Raw genomic sequence first — 20919 nt, forward strand, 5'->3', positions numbered from 1 at the left:
AGTTTTTAAACATGCCTTTTCCCATGGAAACAGGACTTGATGAAGATGTGTAGTTCACTAACAAATGACTTATGCCTGCATAGCCTGCATGTGTGGAATATGGAGTGTGGGGCTGGTGGATCATTGTTTTCCCTCAAGGGTGTGACTGACAGCCTGTATCTAAACCAGAGCAGGGGAAGACTGTCTGACTGGAAGGTTAAAGCCAAGTGTGCCCTTCACACTTTGTGTCATCATTAGGTTGATGCAGTGCACATGGAGGCTGGCAGTGACAGATGACCACCAAAGGTATAATTTGCGTTGATAACCTGCCTCATATAAGATGAAACATGCTGGTATGATTTAGAAACCTGACAGAAGTAAAACTATTCTTGTCTGTGGTAACAAGCAGCAGAATAAACAGGAAAACCCGCTGTCAAACTCGCAAACAGAGTAAGACTCAGTCTTGTCTGGTTATGTTCTAAAAACAATTTCATATTGAAATATAATGTGGTAGTGGTCATAAGTGTATATTTTGTTGTTTTAACCCGGGAAAATGTGCTTATTGAAGTACAAAATGTATTTTAAGTGCTATCTTCAAACATTTTAAAAGTTAATTTTACTTGACTTCCAGGCCACAGACTATCAAAGACATTCAGTTCCTGTGGAAAAGGTGGGAGCTGGTATAAAATTGCATCGCCGTTCAAACTTAGACTCCTTATATAGGGGGCCGTAGGCTATACTTTTGTCAACCCTGACATTAATCATGCACAATATTAAATAAATGGGCATATCTTGATATAGTAATGCTCCAAAATAAACTCCATTGTTTCCTCTGTGGTGCACTGATGGAGGTTGCAATGACAACAGAGCGGAGCCATGCATCTCACCAAAATGCAGCAGTGTTCCAGTCTTCAGACTAGAGAGAAACCTGGAGCTTTTAGAGGTCAGAAGATGTAAACCCCTTTCATTAGCTAGAAGCATGATGATTTTAAATGCCATTAAAACTCTTGATGAGCACGGTTCTTACTTCTGCAGGCCCTTCCACAATCTGATTCAAGTTGAGCTACAGTAACTGAGCCGATGTGCGTGTACTGCTGCAAGGTGCAGAGCATAGAAAACACAAGCTGCTTGTTGTCTCCCGTGGTCTCACCTCCGGTTGACTCCGAGTGCAAACGTTTAATGCGAACACGGACTACAAAACTCTTATTTTTCCCAACGCACCATTAAAAGCGGTAAGAAAAGTCACTGCAGCGCTGAATGTGTCTTCCAACCGAAGCAGGGCGACACAGGTTAATGCTGATACTACTATACCAGAGCAAGAGGAGTGAGAGAAAAGCAAGTCGGTACCTGGTCTTGTTGTTGAGCCGCTTTCGGCGATAGATTGCTTTCCTTCGCGGTGGTCATGATTCCCTACAACTGGGAGAAACTGTTGTTTCCCTGGCAGGAGGAAAACATGCAAATACAAAAAACGAATTAAAAAAAATCAAAATAAAAAAAAACCACTGGTGCAGCAGCAGAGAACCTGTAGGCACAAGACGAAGAAGACCGGGTATTCAGGGGGCATACGGCAGCGTTTGCTGCGGCTGAGGTGTGAAACAGCAAGCGGCGGAAGGACGCGCTGCTCAAGACGCGAAAAGGCTAAAGATTGTCAGTGGAAGCGAAAGAGAAGAGGAGGAGACAGCAGCGACAGAGAGAGAGAGAGAGACCGTTTATTCCGTCTATAAACGCTTGATGCTGGAATGTGTGTGTGAGCCATTCAATATTCTACAAGCCCACACGCACCAGCTTGGAGCGGAAGGGGCTCTGTGTTGCAGAGTGAGCAGATATCAATTAAAAATGCGAATTAAAATTAAGTATTGAAACTTTAATACTGAATTCATGAGCAATATAAACTCATAAAGTATTCATTTGCAACCCTTAGGACACTGTGGCGCTCCTATGCCGATCATATATAGTAATAAATATATATAATATATATTCATATTAATTACAAAATAAATCTAGCTTCATTTCCTGCATTTTTTTCTGACGAAATGCTCCTGGTAAAACTGAGCAAGTACAAATTACAGCAGAAACTCTTTGACTTTTGTTTTTCCCAGTCTTTCTGCAGCATTTACAGTAGGTGTAACAACTTCTGCATTACATACAGTAACTTCCTGTAATACTGTAAGAGAAGACACAAATTCTCTGCTGTACTAACACATCATTGATAGTACTGAGACACTAAAAAACAGTGGGTTGAATGTAATGGAACGATTAAATACATTACCGGAGCAGCAGATGTAAACACTGAGAGTCAATAGTGTGAATGTTTAACGAGTGGCTGTAAAAAGTTACGAGCCAGGGGATAAGGTAGATAAAGTAGGACTGAGGCCAAAACTGCTTTTAACAAACTTAAGTCAGTCTGAGATTTTAAACTAAATGTTTGAGACTGAAATATAAATAACATGAAGAAAAGCTTATACTGCAGCAGTATTGAAAAGAGTCTTCCATGTTACATTTCCCAATAAGAACCAAAGGTCTTTTCATGGGCTTGTTCGCTTAATTACATCTGCATGAAGTGTTGTACAATGCTTGTTAAGTGCTGTGAGGAAATGACTTGCTCTGATATATGCTTAATGTTAATTAATACCTTAGTTTCCTGCTTGACTCTTTATATTGCAGGTTTGCAGCTGGATGTACTGCACAGTAATTAAAATCAGGTGGCAGCTTGGTGAAGTCAATTACCTTGGAATCCCAAATGAATGTCTGCAGTGTTGATTCGTGTGAGCAGCAGAGCACAAAAGGCCTGTCCTTCAAAAGGGGCAGCCTCAAAAGCAAAATCCACTGCTGAATACCCTTGAACGTCATTTTGTGCCAAATACTTTGACTCAGCCTCACATATGGGTCTCATTTTGTTAGCCATTTCTCAACATTTGCATGAACATCTTAAAAAAAAATCCACAGAGAAATGGCTTTCTCTGGGTTGTAAGGTACAAGGAGCTATAACAGTAATATCAGCATAGTCAGTTGTTCTTCATGAGAAAAGATTGAGCTTAATTGGAGCAATACCTACATTTCTCATGCCTGCTTCTTCATGAGAAAGAAAGTACAGGTGCTCTGTAAGCCTTGAGCTAAGTGATTACCATCTTTGTTTTGCATGTTAACATTTGCTAAATAGCATAAAACAAGTACAGAATGTAAGGGTACATTACGCTGAACTGTTGACTGTTGGGATGGGGCCTGAAAAATGACTCTGCACACTTATCTGAGCTCTTGGTTTGGGAGCTAACGCTAGCTGTTAGCAGATAAACTGCAGCTGAACCAGTTTTTGTCCTGTCTGTGCTCAAATTGAACAGTTAAGTGGATATTTTGGTGTGGATGAAGCACCACTACTGTATGTAGCTGTATGGGATAGTATTTATTTTTTAAAATTAACTTATAGATGTATATCATGCATATATGATAATAAATGACATAGTGCATTTACCCAACATTCAACATGGCGTAACTTCACATTCTCTATTAACCTTTTGCACAACAATGGAACTAAGGGGATCACCAAGGTTAACACAGCTTACCCTGAGGAAAACATGAATGTCTATAGGTGACCAGATTTTAAGAGAATCTCTGTATAGTAAAGATATTTTACTAAAAAAAAAAAAAAAATATCAACCTCATGGTGGTCCTGTGAATAACCAGTTTAAGGACGTTTCATTCTGGGGACAATATAGTAAATGCATGTAAAATTCAAAGCAGTGTATTTAATAGTTGCTGAGATATTTCAGACTGGGCCAAAGTGGTGGAATGAACGACCTACAGACGCAGTGATCAACATTTCTGGAGCCACATTCGAGTTGTGGACAGATACACATTTAAAAGGGCCTTCTATTGTATTTCACATATTTTATTGGCAGTGATGAAAAATCCGGGGTCGTGCTGCATTAATGTTTATTTGTGGATAATGTTCCTGGAAAAGTTGGCATCAACGAAGTGAAGCCACCCAGCAGTCATAGCACCAGCCGCTTGTGCTTCAAAACTCCATCAGCAGCTCTCTCCAACAAATTAAGCCTGTGGTTACCATCCAGAGAGTGATGTATGAAATTGAAGTGACTTCTCAACACCCAGCAAGTCTGCTCCAAACTAATGATGACCACTTCAGGCGAAAGCCGTATTGGCCAGTGACTGATGCTATGTGGTCGGACTGTGGCAGCCGAGAACACAATAACCACCTCATTGTGGCTGTGTTACAGAGTGAGCGTACAAACCTCATGTCCCTGATGTTGACAAATGGACATGAGACGGCAGTGACGAATGCTCCTGTGGGTGGCTCTGTTTAAATACACATTCTCTGAAAGTCAGGAATTAACTGACTGACAGTGACAACGTGCCTAAAAAAAATCGAGCCATCTACTCACCTCTGCCTCATCATTTCACTGCTGATGCCAAGCTAACAACCAGCTTGATGAACTGAAAGCACCGTTGCCCAAGTAAAGCTTCAATGTAATCAATACATGCCACAACCTTAAAGTACTGTAAACAGATACATTGTTTTGGCTTTGATTGTTGCCCTGTACACTAACCAAATCATAGCTTCTGGCTGTTGATTCTGTAAATAAACATAATTGGTATTGTTAGAGAGGTGTCTCTATTTAACCTGCACATTTTAAGTTTATATTTAGGTTGTTCAAACATGTACAGTATGATACATTTCATATAGCGTGGTCCTTTCAGGAAGCTAATGCTTGCTAACAGCATTTACACTTTGTAGCTGTATGAGCATCATATTATATATTATTTTTATAACATTTATTTTAGCATGTATAGGAGGCCTAAAAATATAGATGCCATGTTTTAGTAGTTTTGCATTTGAAAATAAATCCTTGGTTCACAACATAAACAAGAAATGTGTTTACAATCTGACATGTAATGTGAATTTTACATAATTTCATAGCCAAGGAAACATCTGTGTGGCTCACTTGTTTGAATGTAGGGGGAAAATCAGTTGGCAAGATTCTGAGAAGAACTTTTTGTAACACTGGTATTTAACTGATGTAAAATGATCATCATGAATCAAATCAAATCAAAATGAATCAATCCTGGACGTTGTGAATCAAAATCGATTAAATCAGGAGATTGTTATCAATATCTAGCCCTAGTCACAGAGCTGCACTGTCTGAAAACCGCTAAAAATAATTTACTGACTTAATTCACCGATTAACATTTCCCTTAATTTAACTTTAGATAATCAAACCAAATTCTGTCCAGGGTTTTTATTTTACAAAAAACAAACAGTTGTTTCCTCGCTTGCTCTGGCTGTACAGCATTTTAATCGAGTCATTTGTAGACCTAAAGCACTAAATCCCTTTAAACACTACTAGGTCTGAGAGGGATTGTGCACATTACATGGAAATCTGATGCATCTCTTATTGAAACTCTAGGTGGAACACCCCACCCAGAAGGACCAGACATGTGCAGTATGTGCTGAAGAAGACTAACAGCTCAGATAACTTAGTAAATACTGTATTTGTATCAAATATATTGTGATTTTAGTGTCTGCACCCACTTGTATTAAATATTGATTTCAACTTTGTGCATTATTAGCTGTACATCCACATCATAAAATGTGTTCCAATACACACATTTGTGGAGAAAATTTAATCTAAAAACACATTTTCGGAGTTATACCCAGCTCTGCTCTCCCAGAACATACTGTATCTTGTCATTGCAAATGTTGAAAGCCATCTATCAGTGTTACCATAATTCCTATATCAAAACCTTCAATGCAGCAAGCTCCCAGTGCATAGAGCAGCCAGGGGACCAAGTGTAATGGGATGTTTCAAAAACAAAAGTTGTTTAGCATGTTTTGATTAAATACTTTAAGGAGGTATCTGTTTCCCTGTTGGCTGCAGTGTTATGTCTTGCAATGGAAAGTTTGATATGGATAAATCTCAGACTATATGATGGAAGAAGCTTGCTCACAAAATAAGACCAATATTACCCCAGAGAGAGGTCAAGGATGGATGAGTAATTATTCTGGCATCGACAGAGAGCCAAAGACCAAAGGTCCAGGATTCCAACTCAGAGACTCTGCTTCCCAGCAGGTGGTGCATCACAGGACTGCATGCCTCAGTTTTTCTACTCTTATTTGGTGACATATGATAGCAAGCATTGAGATATTGGAAAAAGTAATTGCTTTTCTGCCCCTCCTGTTCCCCCTCCCTGTGAATACTCTGAGATTCTTACATAAATACAGCTCGGACCCATCATCCTGACAGAGAGGGGATGCATCAGGAGACAGTTTCTTTCCTTGCTGGCTCCAGCTCTTTATGCCAGGTGTGACTCGTCAGCCTTCACACTACTCTGCTGTGAAATGTCAACAGAGCCACATTCCACAGCCATGCCTTGTTTCCAGCTCCAAGATGATGAGCACATGTGAGGTGGTGAATGATTCTTCACACTTTTTCCTTATTAGCATACTCTGTGTACTCCTCCCTGCAGGAGAGCAAGACTGAAGGTCAAAGACAGAGGCAGAAGCCAATTCAGTGTTCCAGAAGTCCCATCTTGTCTTCTGAAGCTATAACAACTGATCACTTTTAGATGTGTTGTGCATTGTATATCCTAGAGTCAGTCATAACATTGATAAGCTACATATACAACTAAAACTAAAGTGTGAATTATCTGTGCATTGCATGTTAGTGTTAAAAGCAGTTATTCCTTTTGCTCACTTCATTGTTTTTCTCCCTGAGCTAATAAATACTAATGACAAAATCTTAATAGGTGCTGCATGTAAATCATCTTGTTTTTGAAAGCCTCTGTTGTCATGACTACAGTGGTTGCTTCATGCATTAAATGTGTTAAGTCACAGTAGCTTGAAATCAGTACATTGTGTTTTGCATTGAATAGCATGCTTCAAAAACTGATCTGTTTGAAAAATGTTTCAAGCCAAAAAGAAGAAAAAAACAATCATCGATGGAAAAGATATATGAGTGATAACGCAGCACATATGCAAACACAGTAACATACTCTGAAAAAGCAAAGCAATCAAAGTAACCAAAGAACTGTAGCTGAATCAGCACTGTGTCACTCCCTCAAGGACTAAAACCTCTGCACCTATAGCGCCCTTCTAAACAGCATTTGCTAATACATTCAGGGCCCCGCTGAAAGGCCAGCTTACTATAACATATTACAGCACCAGGCAAAAGAACAGCTCCTGATACAGCTCCAGATGCCTGTGTGGAAATGGATTTCAGCACCACTTAATGGACAGCTCCAACAGTGTTTTTCACCACCACATACAGCAACATGGAGAGAAGAACGTCGTCACAAACGTTTGTCAGTACCAAAAACACATGGAAATGATCTGGAATAGGCCTCAAATGTCATTAGGCCCCTGTCACTAAATGGCTGGAAACAATCCCTTCTTGTATAGTCTTGATAATCAGACATCATTATTTTTAACTGCAGTGTTGAAAACAGTTTTGTAGTGTATAGCCCGATAGTTGTTCTAAAGGCTAAGAGGATGGCAAACTGCGATTTTCAATGTGATGCTTCTTGTCTTTGCATTTGCTATAGATTACATCACATCACCAGGCTTTTGGGGTGGCTGTGGCTTACGGGGTAGGGCAGTCTTCCTCTAACCAGCAAAGTTGGTGGTTCGACTCCCGGTCTCCCCGCATGCCTAAGTGTCCCTGAGCAAGACACTGAACCCCAAATTGCTCCCGGTGGTTCGACTGGCACCAGTGTGCGGCAGCCTCTCGTCATCGGTGTGTGAATGGGTGAATGGTGTATGATCTCCTCTAAAGCGCTTTGACCAGTGTAACACACTGTGAAATATGCGCTATATAAATACAGTCCATTTACCATTTAGTTGTAGGGAACTAGAATCAAAGTGGATATTTTACTCAGCCACAGTAAACACCTGTGCATGCAGGGCCGGGATCTCTTTGATTTTACCAAAAAAGAAAAAAGTAAACTTTACAGCAGCTGATAAATAAATGTTGTGGTCTATTGGAGCATAAAGAAGCATAAACCAGAAAATATTAAGTAAAATACTCAAGTACCCCAGAATTCTACAGAACTTATATAAATGTCTCTAGTTACTTTCAGCCACTGCAGGCTACATGTTTATATGGACTGATTATAAATGAATGGAGGGTAGCAAGCAACACTTTGAATATGCCTGTAATTTTCTTTAGTGTCAAGAGGGAACAGCTTGTTCCCAGTGACACTATAACAGTTAAGCAGAAAAACGTAAATCAAAGAAGAAACAAATTAAGGGCAACCTGACCCTCTTGAATGAGAATTCTGCTCTAGCTCTAGTATTAATGGTTTGATAATGTGTGTGCTTATTTGATTTTTCCTCTCAGAGAAGGTGATTTAAGTTATACTAGACTGCAAAATAGTGCATTTTAATTCACTTGTGCTAAGAACATTTAGCAGCTGCAGATTATGTATTTGTGATACTTGTGTAGGGATTCATACACTCCGTCCTACCAGAAACACACACACTAGGGTCTAATGTTCCCTGTCTGTGGTTCCCAAACTGTGGATCAGGATCCCTAAGATGGGTCACAAGAAAACTAACTGAACAGGGATCAGTGAATCATGTTGCTGCTGCTTTGAATTATAATAAGCTAGATTTTTTTCATATATTTTCTGTATTCTTTGCTCTTTTCCCCTCTACATCTAATAATTATTCAAATAAAAACAACACTTTTTGCTTCAACTAGACATAATACATACACACATGCCACTAAGTAAACACTTCATTTTCCAAGCCAAAATGGTTGGAAACTACTGGTCATAGTTAAACATTTTACTCACATCACAGTTCACTTAATTGTAGCTCTGAGAAAACATAAGCAAAAACACACACACACACACACACACACACACAGCCTGCCAATTAATTATATACAGCCAGTCCAGTGTTATGGCAGGAGGCAACATTAAAGATTATTCCATAAACAGTGCAGCAGTTTTGTTCTGAAATATAACGGTGACTTCAAATGCTGTAAATATGTATTCTGTTCCACCAGGCCATTAAGATATTACCCAGTCTCTCCAAAATGACTCAGGGGCTTAATAGTTAAGAGGGACTACAGTGTTGAGCTGCATCCATGCTCTGCCCTTCTTTGGCTCTAAAGTACAGTGTGTGAAGTTGTGGCTCAAATAACTAAATTGGTACACAACTACAGCACATTCTTTTTCTCCTATGAGAAGTCACCTGTATTACACACAGCTGGAGCTGCCGGGTGTGTTGATAAACCACAAGTCAAGAGAATATTGGCCACAATGGGCCATATGTCCTTTCATCACACCAAATCTCTCTCATTCCCACTGTCCCACTTGCGTCTCATTCCTTCAACCTCCATGGTAGTTTTATCCTCACAGAAACACTTTGTTGTGAATTTTTCACTGCCTGAGCCTCACTGCTGTGCTAGCCATGCCCTTGGGTTTATAATAGGGCCAGGAGTGCACGGCAGCACGGAGATAGAAGTGGAGCTCGGTGGGTGTACTCTAACAGAGCCAGAAGAAGAATATAGGGTTATGTGGCAAGGTTTGTGACAGGTAGGACACTGGTGCCACATGGGAAATTTGAATACAGAGACTTCACAGACATATACCACAGTGAAGTGGTGTTTCAGGTTTGTACAGTGTGTGCCAACACTTTACAGAGACAAAAAACACACAATGGTAACTGAAGATGACGGGGACTTGGTGATGCTCAGTGAGGGCAACGCTGTAACTGGATCTTCTTTCACAAGCTCTGGTACCCATATTCTTCTTAACGCACCCTTCAGAGTAGCACAACTAACAAAAACTGCCCTCACCATGATATATTTACCAGGTGTTCAAAACAATGCAACATAACAAAGCATCAGGAAGTGAGGACCTCAAAGTAAGCCACGATTCAAAACAGATCTGTATTTAAAAGTCAGTGATTTTATCTGGAGCTTGAAGACAGGAAGTCAGCCTAGATCACAAGATGATTTAAGAGGTAATTATAAAAATACTGGAGATACACAGGCTATACCCGTAGAGTATTTTTTTGCATGAGCATAAGGTGAGGATGATTTGAATTATTACTATGTGAGATTGCTAGTAGGGGATACGTTCTTCAATCAGGCAATAAAACAACTCATTAAAACTTCTCGTCTCCGAAGGCAGGAGATAAGCAACTGAAGGCAAAGACAAACCAAATCATCTCGATGGTGGGCATTTGTTATCAAAATCATCCCTTTTGTCAAGCTTTTCTGCTTCACTGTCAAAACCCCCATCATATCAGCAATTATCTGGATTTTAATAACAAGGCTTTTGCCTGAATGGAGTTGATTATAAGGCTATATGTCTGAAAGGGGAAGTCCTGACCTGTAATAGCGCTCTCCATTTGCAAATGAAAGCTGCTGTGGGTAGCTTCTCTCACATAGCTCTCTAGCTTTAGCTGTAAAACTGAGTGGTAACACGTCTGCTTGCCTGGCCTTTGTGGGACATTCTTGGCTCAGGCAAGGACAGGATGCACACAATCTGTTGCCATTGGAATGAAAAAGAAATTCAAGATATGCAACAAAAATGTTTCTGAAAAGAACTGCCAACCCTATTTTTAAAAAGAAGTCTAGTACTGGAAACTACTCTAGTGCTCTGGCTGCATTTATGTTCATTCATTCTTGTTGACAGAGAGTGACAATTAAACAGAGCAGGGGCTTTGATATAGATATGTCTTTGCAAAATGTAGATAATTGAAAATGTGCAGAAACTACAGTAAGCCTTTCTTACCAGAGTTTTTACCATCTGCAGTCTTCAGGAGCATCAAAAAGCATAGGACATTACACAAGCAGGCAGCTGACCAATCACAGCTGCACTGTATAGTTATTTTTTGAGGAGGAGAACATCAGCTACACCAGTTACATGCTACTGTACAAGTTACAAGCATTTTTGTAAGACACATCTGTTATACAAACCTCGTGGTGGCTACACTAATGTACAGGGTGACAATAATTTATTTGATAACAAAGTGGTTATTTTTTTCATTTGGATAAAAGATTAATGACAAGAAATAGCTTCTTTGAAGGCACAAAATTGGATCTGATATTATCTGCATATTTTTCTAATAACCAGAAACAAAATTCTGGCATCAAAAAGACTAGTGGAGCTTTTACAGGCAGACTCATGACTGAACATTCAGTCAGTGCTGCAGACTGCTGGATAAGATGTGTGAAGGCACATCTTTTCTAATAGTTAACTGTTGCATAGCAGTGCAATATAATTGAACTTAATGACCTGCTTTGTTTGCAGAAGGAGAGAAACTAGAAGAGGTGATAAAGGAGAGAGCAACTGCTGGTCCCTCTCTCTCTCTCTCTCTCTCTGACAGCAGAGCTGTGAAGCAACAGGCCAGCTGCTTGATTGCTCAGTGTAGATGGCTTGAACTTCCCCATCAAAGCAATGCAAAGGGTTTTTGACAGTTCAGGGCAAAACCTGCCTAACTAACTTGGTTGGATTTAGGAGCAACACATTCTGTGACAAATATCAGGCGCTGCTGGCACAACAGGCTCCACTCTACCTAATTTGAAGGATTTGCTTCCATCCAGCAAATGTCATAACAGACTGTCAGTTTTATTGTTTTTACCCTATACCTTTCTCCTCTCACTTCAATAATACAAGAATACAAAACAGAGCTTAAACCAGCTCTTACTGCAATAAAGAGAAACAGGTCTAGTGAGCAACTTCAGTCAGAAAGACCAGAGGATGAGTAATGAAAAATGCTGAACCAATAAATTCAGTGTGATCAATTATCACATGCTCATTATAGTGCTGAAAGAGGTAGCCATTGCTGTAATGTGTCCTCCTGTCCATACCGGCCATGACAAGATCTCTCCTTCATATTATTTCAGTGTAAGAGATGGGGGACAAAGTCCACAGTCCTTGCTCCATGCAACAAAAAAAAAAAGAGGTTGCAATTGGTCAAATAAAAGAGGCATCCGGCCCAGTTTAACATGCTGTAGTACACAGTCTATTCTGCTAGTTGCTATGTGAGTCTCAGCAAAACAAAAACACCCTGGAGAAAAAGAAATGGGAGGTTTTGCACTAAAATAACTGTGACTTTGAGGAAATCAAACAAACAAAAAAAACCTCATAGTAGCTTCAGCTGTGAGCACTGTGGATTGTTGTCTTCATCTCTCATGTTAGAATTATTTTAGGAAGGGATCCCTTTACAGCCAGCATTGACAGGATGAGTGGTGTCTTTCATGGTGCATATGGACAAGTGAGTAATGTATGAAGATATACTTTTAACAGATTAAATACAAGAGCAAAGCAAAAATATCTGTCTGGTTTTTAAAGGATTAAAAAAAAAACCTCAAGTGAGTTAAGCCCAACAATTAGACTGAAGCATTTTTCCTATGAGCACTTGCTGTGTGCGTGGGCTGCTGACAGAATGACACAGTACGGTTCACACATCACAGTCTGGCAGGTCAGAGCTTTCAGGGGGGAGAAATGATGGTCATAAATCAGAAACTAGTATTTGAAACTAAAATGACAACTTCAGCTGCATTTGGATGGCTGTGTCTGCCATCTGCCGAGAGTGACAGACTGGAAATACCAATGCACAGCACATGTCAGCAAGCAAGGTGTGCTTCTTAGGAAGGGGAACGGTGCACTCAGACTGTCAACTCAAAGGGAAATGAAAACAGCGCATGGTTGGCTGATCAAAGTGTCAATGAGGACCTGTGAGACGCTGCCGCTTCCTACTGAGCAGAAATACAAGCTGTTGGAGTGAAGGCGCAGGCATGCAGGGAGGACAGATAAGCCTTCAGATAAAGTAAATGCTTTTCATTTATAATACAGAATAATGGCTGGGAGGAGATGAATAAGATTATACTGTTCTTGTGCTTTATTTATCACATGAACGGTTCAATTTTCATGCAGTTGTGCTTTTATTAAATAACACCCTCTTTTATTGCTTTCTCATTTTGGTAAAATGTTTTAGTCCTTATACAGTGAGTGATATCTGAACTTCTGCAAGTCCGCAGGTTTAAGCATCAGTTCCTACAATGAAATTAACATTTAAATAAATCTTGGTTCAACGCCTCACCTGATACCCCAGTTTGCAAATCCAAAGGGAGTGCAGCTAGAGGGAGATAAGTTGATTTTTGTGCCACAGAGAGGGGAGCACCTGTGCTGACATAGTGAGATATTCATGGATGGTTTACTAAACAGGTCTATCAGAGCCTCTGCATGAAAAATCTATTAATATTTCTTGTTGGAAAGTGGATCAAATGATGACAAAGAGGTTCAAAGTGACTCCTCAAGAGCATAACAACCATAAAGAGACTCAAAATGAAGACAAAGAAATGCAAATAGACACAAAACAATTAGACAGAGACATAAAACAACTACAAACAAATGCAAAATGACCACATTTCCTTACAAAATCATTACAAGCCCTGGTGTCTTGCTATAGTGTAGAAACCGGGAGGCCCGCTGTATCGTCATTTGTCCATGGAATTACAACATCATAGAGACAAAAATACTTGGCCTGGCTGGAAAGACTTCTCCCTTTATCACCCTAACAAGAACAATTTAAAATAATTATTATAAAAATGCAACACTGTAATCAAGAAAAAAAAAATCATCTTTGCAAGTGAAGCCAACTGTAGGGTTGAGAAGGAATAATCTGCCAGATTCTGCAGGTTGATTTAGTGACACCACTGAGACAGGAAGTCTCCCACTCCCTCTCTAGCTGCTCTTCTATCAAATGGATGCAAAGCTACACAGAGAGAGCAATAATTAGCAGCCACTGATACCAAAGAAAGAGTGCATAATGACGTTGAAGGGAGGCTTCGGGCCAATTGTACATATTATACCCTTCACGTTCAGGCTGCAGCTGTGCTAGAGGATCAGAGGGCAAACAGTTTCCTTGAATAGACAGAGGTAGTAGATTAGCTATCACATAACTTTGTGTACTTACAGTAGTTCTCATTATAGAAAGGTGGTAAAAAATACCATTCTTACTGTTGGTAAAGAATACCATTCTTACTGCCGGTGAGATAATATGCCCACATATTGATTCAGGTATTGATTTAAAGGGTCTTCATTTCTGTTGAGAGAGCATGACTGACATGACAGAGAACATCGAATGTGTCTGGTTTGCCTCATCTTTCTATTTAGAGGGCAGAATCCACCAGAGCACTGCTGCATCCTGCTCTCACTGGAGAACCATTTGGGATCGGCAGCCCTCCCCTTGCATCCTGTCTGTTTGATTCGGCCCGTCTGAGGTCACTGTCTTATCACCTTTCAGCAGCGGCGTCAACAGGCCTTTACAGCTGTCGGCCCTCACTAATTCTGCCGTTATCTGCTGCAGCACAGTTGACGGCCAGAATACAGCTTTGCTACACAGAAGAACAAACATGCTCACACAGCGAGCGTGACTGCTGCTGCAGTTTAAAAACATAAAAAGCTGTACAGTGTAAGATGGCACTTCCTCACATGAAAACAGCACAGAACATTTTAACTGCTGAAATGTCTGTGCGTGTGTTTTTTCATGTTAAAATGTTTCATAACAAGTTTCTTCTGGTGCTGAAAACAAAAGGTAGAACTGCCCCTCTAATAGGCACTTAGACACTTTCCACTGATGTAGAAACACCTTCCTGTACAAAATAAATGATTACATACCGCCCTTCCACTGGAAAGGTCCTACGGGTAGACAGAGACAACCAACTTATAGTCATTTAGGAAGGAGGATTTGTTGAAAGCCAAGCTGACTGCAGCAGCTGTCCACCAAGCTACAACCTTTAATAAGCTCTTGCTTACTGAGCATGACCAAACTATTTTCAGTGAAATTATCCATTAAATTCCATTAAATCCATGAAGTGATGTAAAGACACAAATTTAATTCGCTTTGAACCCCCACTCAGATTGAGCCCACATCAGTCTAAAACAAACCACTACAGTACTTCGAACCATACAAACACCCACTTTACACCAGAGGAGGTTGTACTGTGATGGCAGAGCTCTGACATGAACATGGGGAGCTAGTGAACCTTGATTCAAAGCCATCTACATTAAATTCTTTGTGCGTTTGTACAGCTTAGGCCAGGCAGGCAATGGTATTTACCAAGCTCTGCTAAAGTCCCTTTTTATAAAATGGTTCTCATCAAGATGCTGTGTAGTTGTTGTGAACTAAACCTGGAGTGTGATTCCCTGTCTCACCATATGTTTTCTTACTTTCACAGCTTGTCTAATTTTCATAAAACAGAGGCCAGGGAACAGATGAATGTGCCATTAACACTGCAGAAAGAAAGAGGCCTTGTTATCTAAACCATTACAACATAAATATTTGATCACAACATAAAAAGGTCTCTCTTAATTCAGGCTGACCATACAGACAAAGAGGGGACTGAAGTCTTAGTATGGCAACACACCACAGTGGGTGTAACAGTTTTAAATCAACATAAAACCAGTGTGGTCTTTGGTTTTCATTAAATATCAACCACAGTGCTGCTAAATCCTATAATCTTCACCGATGACTGTGGTGACTGTTGAAATCTGTGCTAGTGCATGATGCCTAATGAGAGCAGCGGAACTGGGATGTACTGTATTCATTACTTTCTGATGTCCGCATCTTGTGTTGCTTTTGTGTGTGTTTTGAATCCACAATGAAACACAATACACACTCGCAAGAACATCTCACATCTCAGATGTACAATCATTGAACCAAATTTAATTTCACAAAAAAATCTCAGATCTTTAACAGAAAGAAGAAAAAAAGAGCATATGAGCATAGAAAACCTCAAAATATATTTTTTCACAACCCGTTTTTCATAACCTATTGGATATGAATGCAAGAGCTAAAGGGGTGTTAAGGGTGAGCCATGAGACAAAGATAATGCAAGAGGTGGAAGTGACAGGTGCTTTAAAGACTATACAAATCATTTACTGTAGTTTAGTCTGTGTGTGGTCAACTGCTACAGCAATGGCTGTGGACTGAAAGTTGGATTTGGGTCAGAAATCACAGTTCAGATCCAGTGACTTGTGCTGTCCAAGAACATCACCATTATGAATAAACATAAATACATCCCCACTTATAAACTACAGAAAAACTTCAGTAACGTCCTTGAGAACCATTACAATTCATCATGTGTATAATGGTACCATTTGTCAAAATGTTTAAGTACTAAGTGGGTGTTTGGACCGAATCTGGTGAAACGCCTGAACAAACACAGGCTGGGTGCACAGTGTCAGTGTCAAACAGCCACAAGAGACAACACAATAAATTGATTAAACATTAGCAATAATAAGAATATGTTATGATTTGTGGACTTGCTTCCTGTTTGAGGCTTTTATTTTGGTTAGTTTCCTGTTTTCTGCCATCTCACCTGCCCCAGCTTTACTCTGATCTACAATCACCACCCCTTGTGTTCACCTGTCCCTTGTTTTCCTCTCATCTCTTGTGTATTTATACTCCTTCTTTCCTTCAGTCTGGTTGCTGGCTCATCTATTCTCCGTGCCTTGTTGCCCCCCGTCATCTGTCTCTCTGCATACCACACCCTGCCTGTCTGCTTTGTCCACTTTGTAAGTTTTTCTATCAGCTGCCTTGGTGACTTTTGGACTGTTCTTTTGAGTTATTCCTGTCAGTAAGATTCTTGGTTATTTCTCTGGGCTTGTTTTAGTTATTTAGAGTCTGTTTCATGTAGCTCCCTGACCGTTCTGTTTAGAAATTAGTTTTGTAATGGTATTGTGAAGTCCTGTCGGGTTGAGCATCTGTTTTCCCCTTTATTCCTCTTCTTTTATATTGAACTGAATAAACACCACATAAGGATGATGACCACTATTGCAAAAAAGATCAAAGTAATTTGTTACAATGCAAAAATAGAAAACCCATAGACAGAAATATGACAGGGATGATCCCACAGATGTGCTATCAGTCCCTTGTATTGGCTTGGTGAAAAAGTGCTTATTATCTGCATTTTGCATAAATACACAAAGCTGCCTATTAGCTGTGGAAATAACTCGACAGGAGTCACGGCCTGAACGACTCCTGTGTGCCGCTAAAGGCTGAAGGAGTTGCCCTCCAATAAGTTTCTCTGCAGTGGCCAGAGTCTTTGGCTCATGAATAATAAAAGGTGCTGCACTGATCCTGTTCTTCACTCAGACATCCACCTCACCTAACATTTGACACTGCAGTATAACACTCAGTAGAGCACACCAGCACAACCTGCATGTCTCAGACTCGCATACCGTGGAATCGCTTTCGAGTTAGTTGTCATTCTGGGAGTTGTCATTCTAAGTAATTGTATATTCATTTACTTTTAAGAGGTGACTGTTTCATTGCTAGGTTTATAAATACATGGACCTAGGAACTTTTTAATTTTTAAATAGCTTTTGAGGCCTTTATTTACTGCAGTTCTCAATATGAAGCTACTGTGAATGAATCATCCAACACTTCTGCACAAATCTTTAATTTTAAAAGTCTTCCATCAGCTTAAAGCATAGCCACTGGCATAAAGCTTAGCATGTTCAGTGCTTTAAGTTTAATGTGTTAACACGCTAACGTTGGCTAATTGGCATAAAACACAACAAACAGCTGATGGGAATAACACTATTTTTGCAGGTATGTGATCATAATCCAAAGTACTGGATCAATTAAAATCTTGACCTGATGGTGATGGATGAAGTCAGGGGTTCCCCAATGTGATAATTCATCCTGAGGGGAACTTGAATCAAAGTTAGATGGCGATGCATCCAAAAGTTGCTGATAATTCTGACAAAACAAATCTGACCCTCAAATAGATGTTGATATTTGACTTTGACCTGCTGGTGCCACCAGAAAAAGTAAAGAACACCAGACCCATTAGGATTCCTCCTCTTATCACCACTGGTGCTAAATTTTATGGCAATACATCCAACAGCTGTCAAGGTGTTTGACTAAAACAGCAGTAAAGTGGCACTGGAGCGAATGTTAGAGGATCACCAAGGTCAACAAGATCCATCCTCCATAGAGATATTTCAGCGACGACAACAACAATGAACTGAGACCATCCACAGAGGCATGGCTACAAACCATAAATCTATACAGGAAGTAGAATCTGAGCCAAGACACTTCAGGGAAGCCATCATTGTATGTGTAACGCAGGTGTGATACTGTTCACTGGATTTATTATGGCGGACATTGTTTTAATTTTTGATTAAACTATCAATTCAGGATAGGCAGTACTTTATCATTACCTCCTTTCAGTGGGTTTATTGTGAAAAGATTATATTTTAACATTTTAACACAATGTGACTGAATGAGTTAAGTAGTTATTCTGATATTGATTTAAGTTGCGATGCACTGCTGACTGCTACTGTTTTACTTAGTTGATTTTGGTTTTGATATTTTCAGTGGCTTATGAATGAACTCTGTGGTATTTTAGCCTGTTTATATTTGATTTATTTAGGTGTGATATTTTGTATATTGACTGCTTTGCAAATGATTTAGTCACACCTGATTTTGGATTGAATCATTAACTGAATATTTCTATCCTCAACTTGAGCTGAATGATTGAGTGGTTGTTTTTCTGATTGCTCATTGTGGCTTTCTTATTTATTCACCTCACAGATGAATGTACTGCAGTAGAAATACATTCAACACAGACATTTCTATTACATGTATGTTCAAATTTTGGACATTAACTTAAATAACTGCTAATTCTCTAAGCCAGTTGTTTTGCCAGCTTCAGTTCCTCCATAACTCATTAAATGACTAATCAATTTAGCAATAAACCAGCTGCAAATTTTCTGCCAATTGATTAATAATATTCATTTAGTTTTACTAGATATCAATGACACATCTGCCATTGGAACAACCATTAGCTGGTTCTTCAAAATGAGAGAAAGAAAAAAGTGATTTTTCACCACAGATTCCTTACAATCAAATGTGCAGTACTTTCCTGTCAGCTTCCTGGCTTCAGCAAAAGATGGAGAGAGTTACGAAGAATGAAAACAAAAGAAAATAAAAGCGACACAGGGCATGGAGAGGGATCAATGAATGAACAGAAAAGAGCTTCATGTTTCATGAGCTGATGAACAAAGAAAAGACAAGGAGAAAAACTGTGAAAAACAACTTGGATTGCAAATCAATATTCTATATCTTGGATAATCTACTGAATAATGTTTTTCTGAAAGAATATCAATGTCTGATTATTTCTGGTTTATCTCAAAAGGCAGAGGCGGTTTAGCATTTTCCTGAAAAAGAACTAATCCCAAATCATACAGTGATTTCAAACGTGTCCTGGATTCACTGTATTATGAAAACCATCACTCAAAGTAGGAGAGTGGTAAGGTGGCTTGGAGCTGTGATGCTACATTTAACTGACATGCATCTTGAATAAACACATTCATTCTGGATACTCTGCCCCCTGTCAAAACATTTAAGTCATTTAACATGCACTGTCATTACACTTTACGCTGAACTTGCCAAGTTGCACATCACTTAGGGAGACTTCTTAAACTCTGGGGTGATTTTACTCCTGTGCTTCTGCTCATCAGGGTGAGATGAACTCTGCTTGTGCAAAATAACTTAAACAAAACTCCAAATTCAGCTCTTGTTTCGCTGCCAAGGTAGCTGTGGTTTCCTTTTGTCGAGAACATGGTCAAAAATAAAACCCAAAGCAATAAACAAGGCAGTTGACCGTTGATCTGTAATAGGTATGACTTGACAGTAAAGTCCAGCAGAGCAACATACACCAAAGACAAAGCCAGAAAAAGTAGATTGTTATATTTTTTTGAAGGTTCAAGTATCCAGCTCCTGATTGACACAGATTGGCTTTTGTGCAGACTGAGCTTTCTGTTTTAGGACAGGGCATCTAATCACATGGGCACTCTGATCCAGCACTGTTTCTCATCCAGTGAGCTGACAGTTTTTAAGGCTACAGACAAATGCTTGGACATTTTCTTCAGAAAGCTTTAAGACAACCAGTGCAAACCGCACACATAAACAAAACTGCTTTTGACTACATTTGACTGCTTCAAGTTCTTATGTCAACAAATGAGCAAAATAAAAGTGGGGTGACCCTGGAATGACTTGAATGTTGCCTTTGCAACTTTGAATATAATTGAAAGTAACAGCAGATTGCAGGATGCATGCAAAACTGCCTTTGACTGGTGACAGGAGAAACAGTAGGAATGGGGGGAGAACAACAATTACTCTAAGGGATGAAGTTTAGAAAACCTGACTAACCTTGAAATGGCTTGTATTCTACCTCACTGACTTTCTGAACTGCCAGAGGAGACAAAGACTCTAAATCAGAAAAATGTGAGATTCCTCTCTGGATTCATATCAGTAACCTCAATTACCAAAACCATGGTAGATGATACTTGACCTGACAAAAGAAAGAAGAACTAATCACTGACTAATAGTCCGGCCTCAGGTTGTGAAGATGATGACGGAGGGAGGTTAATGTGTCATACTGAGGAAAGGATGTGATGGATTGGCTGAGATGGTTACAGAAACTTTAGCTTTCAAACATCAGTGGCTGATTGAATCTTTGAGTTTTTGTCCCAGACCCACTCATGTTTACTACAAATATGGATTATCACATCATTCAGTGATCGTCCAGTCAAGACCTGAGACACAGTGGACCTCATTTACAGTGTATGCGTACAAGTCTGTGCTTAAACCATGCATACAACCAATTTAATGTGTGGGTGCTTATTTTGTGCTCCAGGTAGGAACATTTCTAAGCACATCTGGGAATGAGGCCCAATGTAATTGTCAACTTATCACTGTTTTAATGGGAAAAGCTACAAGACAGCTAGTCAAGCTGTATGAAGACTACACTGCACTAATATGTAGGAAAATCTTGACCACGTGCATAAATACTACATGCAAGCCAGACACAAAAACAACAGCTGTATTTGATTTTGGTTCAAGTTTTGACTAATGAGAACATTATCTGTGAACATGTGTCATTTTGCATGTTT

At 39.6% G+C, this 20919-nt stretch overlaps 1 protein-coding gene across 5 annotated transcripts in view; it reads right to left on the bottom strand.

Annotated features, from left to right (window-relative positions):
* dpp6a (dipeptidyl-peptidase 6a) overlaps nt 1-20919 on the bottom strand; it is a 163665-nt gene that overhangs the window by 78319 nt on the left and 64427 nt on the right. The window contains exon 1 of one of the 5 annotated variants that reach the window (XM_020602855.1): nt 1327-1745. The exons of the other annotated variants lie outside the window; for them this stretch is intronic. Within the exon in view, the coding sequence (XP_020458511.1) occupies nt 1327-1383 (57 nt within the window). The 5' untranslated portion in view covers nt 1384-1745. Of the gene's footprint in view, nt 1-1326; nt 1746-20919 lie in introns of those variants that run through there. 5 annotated transcript variants of the gene reach the window in all.

This window comes from Monopterus albus, unplaced genomic scaffold, assembly GCF_001952655.1.
Source record: "Monopterus albus unplaced genomic scaffold, M_albus_1.0 scaffold3.1, whole genome shotgun sequence".
In the NCBI taxonomy this organism is placed as follows: Eukaryota; Metazoa; Chordata; class Actinopteri; order Synbranchiformes; family Synbranchidae; genus Monopterus; species Monopterus albus.